Here is an 8,677-nt window from a genome sequence, read left to right on the forward strand (position 1 = left end):
TCCTAGTTCTTATGTTCTTATGTACTTTCACCTTACGAAGCATGAGGCACAAAAAAATCAAATTTGAAACCTGCTGATGATATTTCACTACATGTAGTTAATATAGCAATTTCTCTAGATCCTTACTTTTTTCCCAAGAATTAATAACATTTCCCTTCCTTTCTCTCAAGAAAACCTTATAATTGGCTCCTTATTATTCTCGGTGAATTAGCTCATGACATTTAAATTGGTATGATGCACAGCTGTGTGCTAAAAATAAGTAATTTATGTGGCCAACTGAGGAGGCTGTTTGGAGGCAATCTGTTTTACCCCTCCTCACTGACTCATAACTAAGTCCAAAATTGGGATGGATATACACTGGGTCAACAGAAAACCTCCAACATCATATGATCCATGTAGACTAGTGATTTCCTAATATCTTTGATAAGGATGTCTTTGATTCAGACCAGAGTTGTCTGCATGGTTCTCTTCAGCAGAGTGAGAAAAAGTAACTGGAATAAATATGGTGAAGAATCTCAGCTGGCCTGGAAGTGGAGAGAGAAGCTGAGTTAACGTTTCAGCAGTCCAATGTGACTCTTCCAAAATCTTCAAGAGTGCAAAATAGTGTTCATGCAGTCCTTCAAACAACCCCAAGACATTTCAGAATGGTATTCAACCAAATTAATGCTTTCAAATTATATTTATTGTTGTACGGTATAACAGTCAACAGATGTATTACACATTCTGCACTCTTCGTAATACAAGGCAATTTTCCAGTTATTTATGGCAGCTATGAAGCATGGGAGGTAGTTGAAGTCACAATCAGAGAAATGGGTTTTGAGGACCCAGTTCTGGATGTAAAAAGAGAGAAACTGTGAACACCATAAACAGAGATAGTTAACAGGTGTTAGGACCAGAGGATTGTACTTAAATTGGTGCTAATGTATTTCTGTTTCTCTTATTTGCACTGATACTCATGTGCAACAGAAACTTGCCACTCAACTCCAAAAGTCAAAAGGGTTAATTAATTGTAATATCCTTAAAATGTAATATACTGTTGTACAATTAAGAATGTTTTGCAGTGACAGGAACCTGGTCAAACTCAGGAAAAATTAGAAAAAAATGCACAGTGAATGTACAAATAACAAACTGATTAAACATTTAACTTCTGCAAAAAGAGTGTTTAGACTTTAACTCCAATGTTGTGAAACTAATTCTGTTTGGATTATTATGGAATCATGGACTGATTACAACACAAGAGCAGATTTAGCCCATTATATCCATGTTGGCTCTCAGTAAGGGAAATCTCACATCTACCACCTTTGTTTTGGTAATTCTTGTTTTTAGGTGCTTATCCAACTTGATTTCTACACGCGTCTTCAGATTCATAGATTGCATATTCCAGATCCTACCCATGTTGTTTCCCACCAGAAGGTTTATACATTCTGGTTTTTACTTGCTTGATTTCTCTTTCTGCTCTTTGATTGAGGGGGAGCCAGTGTAATAGTGGTATGACTTGAGTCTCACCATTGCAGATGGTGAAATTTGAATTGAATAAAAAGAGCTGGCCTAATAGTGACCATTTAACCATCACTGATGTCATGAAAAACCCACCTTGTTCACTAATCTCCATTAGGGAAGGAGATCTCCCATCTGTATTTTGTGTGGCTGACATAGCAACCTCCAGACCTCCAGACTCTTAACTGCCTAATGGACAATAAATGCTAGCCTAGCTAACAATGCCCACATCGCCATGAACAAATTTAAAAAATAAACCTCTGCAAATCTAATGATAAACTAACAACTTTATGTAATCTAGTCTTTTTAATTCCTCTCTTTGTCAATTTTTAACCCATTCACTATCTCAATCACTTTCCCTTTCATTATAGCAGTACAGTGTCTTCCACAGCAAAGACAGATGTAAAGTATTCATTTAGTTCCTAAAATACATCCCTGATCCATGCATAAATTCTTTTAGCTTGATAATTTGCCCTATTCCTTGTTTTACTAATATTTTACTATTTATGCACTTATTGAAGACTTTTGGATTTTCTTTTACATTACCTATTTTTCTGTTCCCATTTGCTTTCTTTGCCTCTGATTACATTTTTGACTTCCCTTCTGAACTTATTATTTTCACGTTTTGAATTTACCTGACAGCTGTCATATGCTTCATTTTATTTCTATCTAATTTGTTATTCAGTATGATTTGCTTTTGTTGCCCTACCTCTCTCCTTGTAGGAATGTACCCTGAACTTGCATACGAGAACATTTCTTCTCTAACACAATCCATTGTTCTGTTAAAAATTACCCTGTTATTCTTTGATTCTAATTCATCTGGATTCCAATTTATCTGTTCTCACCCTGTTGAAATAGATCTTCTTCCAATGTAACACATTTATCTCGGGTTGATCATAAGACCATAAGACATTGGAGGAGAAGTAGGCTAATCAGCCTATTGAAATTCAATGTAGTCTTTCTCTATTTAAATAATGTTCAGACCTCTATGCTTTCTGCCAAAGTGCATAACTTCACAAGTTTACCACATTATGTTCTATCTGCCAAGTTTTTATCCATTCACTTAACCTGTCTATATCCCTCTGTAGAATCCTTGTGTCATACTCACCGTTACGTAGCCTAACTTGTAGTACCTGATGAAATGCCTTATAAAAGCCAAATATATTACATCCATCGCTTCCCTTCTATCTATTCTGTTCCTTGGTCTTTTCCATAGTTCAATTAAATCTTATGACACTATAATTACCGCTCCTTAAAAGTCCCACTACTGACATTTGATCAACTTAATTTATTTCATTCCCCAGAACCAGATCCATAGTGATTCCTTCTTAATTTGGCTGGAATCATATGGTCAAGAAAAATATCCTGACACACTACAGAAATTCTTTCCATTTGCATCTATTACTATCCCAATCTATATTAAGATAATAGAATATGCCTTTATTGCTAAACTATGATTTTTGCACTTTCCTGTAATTTTCTTGCAGATTTGTTCCTCTGTCATTCCTGTTCATTTGTGGCACATAGAATTCATCCTGTAGTGCAATGGTACTTTTATTGTTTGTTGACTCTAATGAAATAGATACAATCATTCAGCCCTCAAACCTTCCTCTCTCTCTCTCTAACATTATGATATTCTCCTGAAAAATTATTGGTCCTCATCCCTATTTCTTTATTTTTGATAACTTTCCTGAATACCTTTCCTGTTTTGAGTCTGGACTCTGTTATCATTCTAATGTCACATTTCCAAGCTCACCAGCCTTGTTTACCACATTTCATATGGTAACAGATATGCACTGTAAAGCTATTTTAGACTTTATTGTATACTCCCACTCCCTGTGAAGACACTGATGAGAACTATATCTTTGAATATTTCTTACTCTTCTGTTATCTGCTGCATGTTGTTTAAACTTCCTAATGCCACATATTGGTTCCCAATCTCCTGCCAATTTTGTTAAAGCCATCCCCAAAAACATTAGCAAACCATGTCATGAGGACATTGGTCCTAGCTATGTTGAGGTGCAATCACTAGACAACTGCAACAAAAAAATAGTGGCACCAGAACAACCTAACTACAACTGTCCAAAAGTTGATGCTGTGATTTTAATTACTTGGAGAGAAAGTTTTGAAAGGTCAAATAACAATCAGCCTTGCTACAACAAAGAAACTGGCAACTGCCAAAACTGCATTTTGCCTCTGGCAGTGCAGTATAAAGTCACTTTGCCAGGGTCACCAACACCACCTGATTTATATTGTGCAATAATTGAAACAAGGTTGCTTTTCACGGCTGACCATGATGTAAACATTCCATCAGTGTGAGAAAAGCTAGCAACTTCAGAAGCAATAGTTGGGTTTTCCTCATGGATACACAAGACGTGAGAAAGACAAAAGGGCTTGTAGCCTACATCACCAACACTGTCGATCAGTCACATGGCTGGTATCATGCCAGATTAATTTATCTCCATTTTGCCTTGGCAACAGGCAACGATTTACCTACTTACTTGAGATTTCGGGCTGTTTCTTATTTGTATTTTTCAACTGAGTCAACATTTACCACACTAGTTTGCAGTTTATTCCAATGGGTTCAAATTCCCATGGTGAACTTATATTGCAGGTCCAGTTGCCTGAGGCCTGTGGTGAATTGAAATCCATCTAATCTAAATTGCAGGGAAAGTTTCACTGTAAGTGAAAACTGGCAAAGATGCTATATTTAGTTTAACCATAACTCTTCCTAAGAACTATATCTACAACTTGGAAAGGCAACTGACCAGTGAGCAAAGGAAAACATTATCTAACCAGCTAGGATTGCTTAGTCAGTGAGTTGCTGGAAAGAGTAGCTGCCCACCTCTAGGGTTTGCTCCCTGTACCTTCAAAGACACTAATGGAAATTATGGGTGATGGTTAGGAAGAACTTTACAGCTGTTTCAGTTGTGATGTTATAAACTAAATGTAACATCATATTACACCTTTTTCTAAAAAAATTGTTGATAGGTTTCCATATTTATAACCAGATTGTATGCTATTCATTATGTGGATTCTTTGAGAACACAACAGTGTTATTTTCTAGCTTTATTAGTTTATAACTGTGAAAATAAGCTATCAATGAAAAACTTTTGAGTGGCATTTCCCCCTCCCTGGAGGTAATGAGAAAGATAATGAGATGGGCAAAGAATTGATTGAATTTGCCCGAGGAAGAAATTTACCCCTTTCTTGCCACCTCAGCAATTGAGTGGTGGGTGAATAAGTCCATGGTGATTTCAAAACTCGCCAGCAATTAATGCCATTAAGTTGGCAACAAATGTCCATTTGAGGGTTTCAACCATCATCTCCCTGATCACCGGTCTCCACTATGGGTGAAAAAGTTAGCTCACTTCCTGGTTGGGAAACCTTGCCAACCTGATTACCAATTTCTTTTTGGAGATGGGGGTATTGGGCTCCAATTGCACCAACCTGGAGCAATTGGAGACATGAATTGAGGACAAGAGTGTAGCCTCTGAAAACTACTGACCTTGTTTCTGACCTCACTGAGCCTATTCTCCCTGTAATCAAATGCTGTCATATTACTTGCTTTAATACCTTCTCTTGCACCTCCTGATGGCTAATCTAAGAGTAGTATTGGCACCAGTCCCTAAAAAAATGGTTGCTTCACCACTTTAGATGATGACTGGCTCATAGTGCATTACTTGAAGAATTGAGAAATCAATAAAAATGAGATGCAAAAATGTAGTTGCTTAATTAGTGTTGTAAATGTTTCTGCAAAGTCTTGTTTAATTGCTAGATGTATCCATAGTTACTTTAAAATGATTTTCACAGCACTGTTAACCACCAGATCAAAAGTGTTTTTCAATAATTGCGTAAGTATAATTTTGAGGATCTTTCTTAGGCTGTATTCATTATCATATTGCATTTTTTCAGTTAAATTACATATTTTGGTATTAGTATTGCAAATTAACAAAAAGTGACACAAGAATGAATAATTCAATAATAGTTCTACCTCTTGAAAATTAGATAATGCATTTTAGCACAATAGAAACGTCAGAGCAATATGAAGCGGAGCTTTGGGTAAAAGTGCATTTCATTTGACTTCAAAGAAAATGAAAATCAGGAACGATCCATTTTGCACAGTTGGAGCAACATCCCCATATTACAGTTTTACTTGAAATCAAAATTACCTTTATGGACTTTTCTCCTGAAGTTATCAACCTCTGTCCTCCTACTTACATTGGAGAATTTTCAAATTTTGAAAAAGAAATCTGCATTAGCCAACAAATGTCAAACTGAACATAGTTAAAGGAATGAGAGAAAAGGAAAAAAAATATTCTGAAGCATTGAATCATTACATTTATTATTTGCTATTAACTGTTTGGACCCTTTTACCGTACTGATGACATCCATTAATCTTCTGCTATATGCCAGATTATGTGTGGCTCTTCCTTTAAAATAATAACTAGTTAAAGATTCTTAGAATATCTCTTACATCGTAATAGCAAACTCTTCACTTATAACAAGCTTCTGGTTTGTCCCAAACAATCATCTTCTACAGAAGATAGGGTCAGAAAATTTATGTCTGCATTTTCAAAAAGTGGCTTTGGCTTTGATAATAATCATTAATAACATTGAATCAATGTATCATGACCCCAAAGAAAGCACAGACCTATATTCACCATGATAGCTTTTGAGTTGGGCACTTATTCAATGTAAAAACATTGAAAACTGAAATTAACCTCTGTATTATAGAACATTATTCTGAGCCAAGTACTTTCCCTTATTTCATTCGTCAAATAAATCTTTCAGAATATTCAGTAATTATTCCTGAAGTATTATTAAATATTATTATAATACAGCCTGTAATTATTTAGATTTGAAATAGATGCAATGCAAGACACTCAAATTCTCATATGTAACAATTATAGAGTTTCCAAAAATAAATATTTTACAATGAAACATTTTTGGTGTTTTCTTTTTCTTCATGACTATACTTCCAAAGATTCATAATGATAGTGGTGTTCAATTACACCTTATTTGAGTGATCTGGTCAGAAATGTACATTTTAAACATTATGTGAACTTGATTAAACTTATATGGTAGAATAAAGGCAACTGTTATATTCAGCTTAAGTAACACACTGCCATCTTTGGAATCAAAATTTAAAAAAAATACACCATGCAGAAAATGTGTGAATAATTGAAACATTTCTAACAAATCAACTTTTCATCTCTCCAGTGCCTATGGCAAAGGTATAAAGATCGTGACTATTTAACACAATCCATTCTGTTAAAGTCATAATGAAAATTAGATAAAGTAACAGAATTGTTCACTTCTTGTTCTTCGTAACAATCAGCAGTTAATAAATGCACACAGGAAATTCCTAAGTCAGCGTAAGTACAGAGCTGAAGCTATATCTAATAAACTTCATTACACAACCAGTTCCTTACTGAAGCTGAAAATTTGTTTAATACAACCTACTACTGAATGTCAAAGGTATATCTTTTAATATATCCTATAATTCGTCAATTTTTGATGTTAATTTTCACACAAAAAGTGAGTAAATTTGTATTTTTTTCAGACATGACAAACAGAATGAGAATATTTCTTGAAGGGTTCTTCTGAGTATGTAACACAAACCATATACATGAGAGGAATAGCGGAAGTGGCAGGAAGTATGTGAATTCCTGGATTTTTTTTATTTTTATGTGACAAGATTTGATATATTTTGACACGTTGCACCCGAAGTAAAGGCATGATACGAATTCATGGGGTTGATGTTTTAAAACGAGTTTCTGATGTTTAGGAATTCTTTTGTGAATCTATTATATGCAAAAAAACTTCCATCGCACATTTTTGCAGAGCACATAGGGAGAAAAGAATGTCATGACGTGTAAAGTACACAAGTACAGCTTCAGATGATCCTTCTCGGTATATGGCACAAATCATTCAATTGATAAAGATCAGCAGCAGGTATGGCAGCAGCAAGAATATTAATTTGTTAACCTGACTGTACTAAGTATTAAAATAACATTTTGTAAACATTACAAAGTCCGGGGTGTGGGGGTTGGGGGCAGTGTTGGGATAGAACAACAGATTTAAAGTCAAATGTGCTAAACTTCTTCACAAGAGCAGTTCGTACAGTTGGAGAGAAAAAAAATCACAAAGCTCTTTTTATTCTCACCAGATGATGGCTGCTTTTAAGCTACTAGTGCAGTACTCATCCTTTCACGAGATAGTCACTGAAGGGTTACTAGAAGCAGTAATTAAGCAGAATAACATAAGCTCTTCCCCGATAGAATACAGCAATGCTCCATATAGTCATAAATGACATTCTGTGAAAATACACAAGTTTGTCAGAGTCTTTCTTAGCATAGCAATCTAGTAAATAAAGTATCCTTACCTTTATCAACTAGAACTGACACAGCCTTGGTGATGGGGAATAATCCTGATATTGTTACCAAAGCTAAAATAAACTCAGACATTGCGACAAATGAAGGCTGTGACTGCCTCACTGCACACTCAGTAAGTCAGCAGAGAACCAGTGTCGAGCTGCGTAATCTAGAAATGTCAAAGGAAATTCTTCTGCTAAATGAGCCGATCTCCCTCCTCTGCTTTCAGCAGAATTTGTAGGTGTATGTGTGCAGTGTGTGTCTTGACTTTTCAATGCAGTGTACGTCTGGTCTTACATCACAAGAGGGCAGTGAGTGATGCTAGAGGATGGAATTTCACTGATTAATCATGGAATCTACCATACAACCGCTCCGTATCGACACCATTCAGATTCATTGCCTGGTGTGAGACGTTTAACAAACAAGGAATGCATAGCTACGTATTGAGGACAATATAGATTTCCATTTCCTTTATTTTGCCTCTTTTAACAAAGCACTGCTGCATTGTATATTGTGCATTTAAAGTGTTCCCAAAACAAATACTGTAATGCCTGTAAGTCATGTTGTGCTAAATAACTGACCTGCATAGTGGCAGAACTTAGTCTTTGTGGAGGGTGAACACTATTTTTCTTCATAATCATTCTCCAGAGAATCCCTGATCATGCAGTTGTTCCTTAATAAAATGGAACCAATTACCATATCCAGCAGCAATTTTTATTTTTCTTATGGAGTTTTTCTGGTCTATATAAACTAATTTATAGTGTTGTTAAAAATAGTATTAAGCTAGGTGAACCCCATTTTGT

At 35.5% G+C, this 8,677-nt stretch overlaps 1 protein-coding gene across 1 annotated transcript in view; it reads right to left on the reverse strand.

Annotated features, from left to right (window-relative positions):
- LOC109911043 (low-density lipoprotein receptor-related protein 1-like) overlaps window positions 1-7,996 on the reverse strand; it is a 1,753,343-nt gene extending 1,745,347 nt beyond the window's left edge. Inside the window, exon 1 of the mRNA XM_048599379.1 lies at window positions 7,886-7,996. Coding sequence (XP_048455336.1) covers window positions 7,886-7,967 — 82 coding nt within the window. The 5' untranslated portion in view covers window positions 7,968-7,996. The remainder of the gene's footprint in view (window positions 1-7,885) is intronic.
- Window positions 7,997-8,677: the final 681 nt, after the last annotated feature.

Source organism: Rhincodon typus, chromosome 7, assembly GCF_021869965.1.
Source record: "Rhincodon typus isolate 14 chromosome 7, sRhiTyp1.1, whole genome shotgun sequence".
Lineage (NCBI taxonomy): Eukaryota > Metazoa > Chordata > Chondrichthyes > Orectolobiformes > Rhincodontidae > Rhincodon > Rhincodon typus.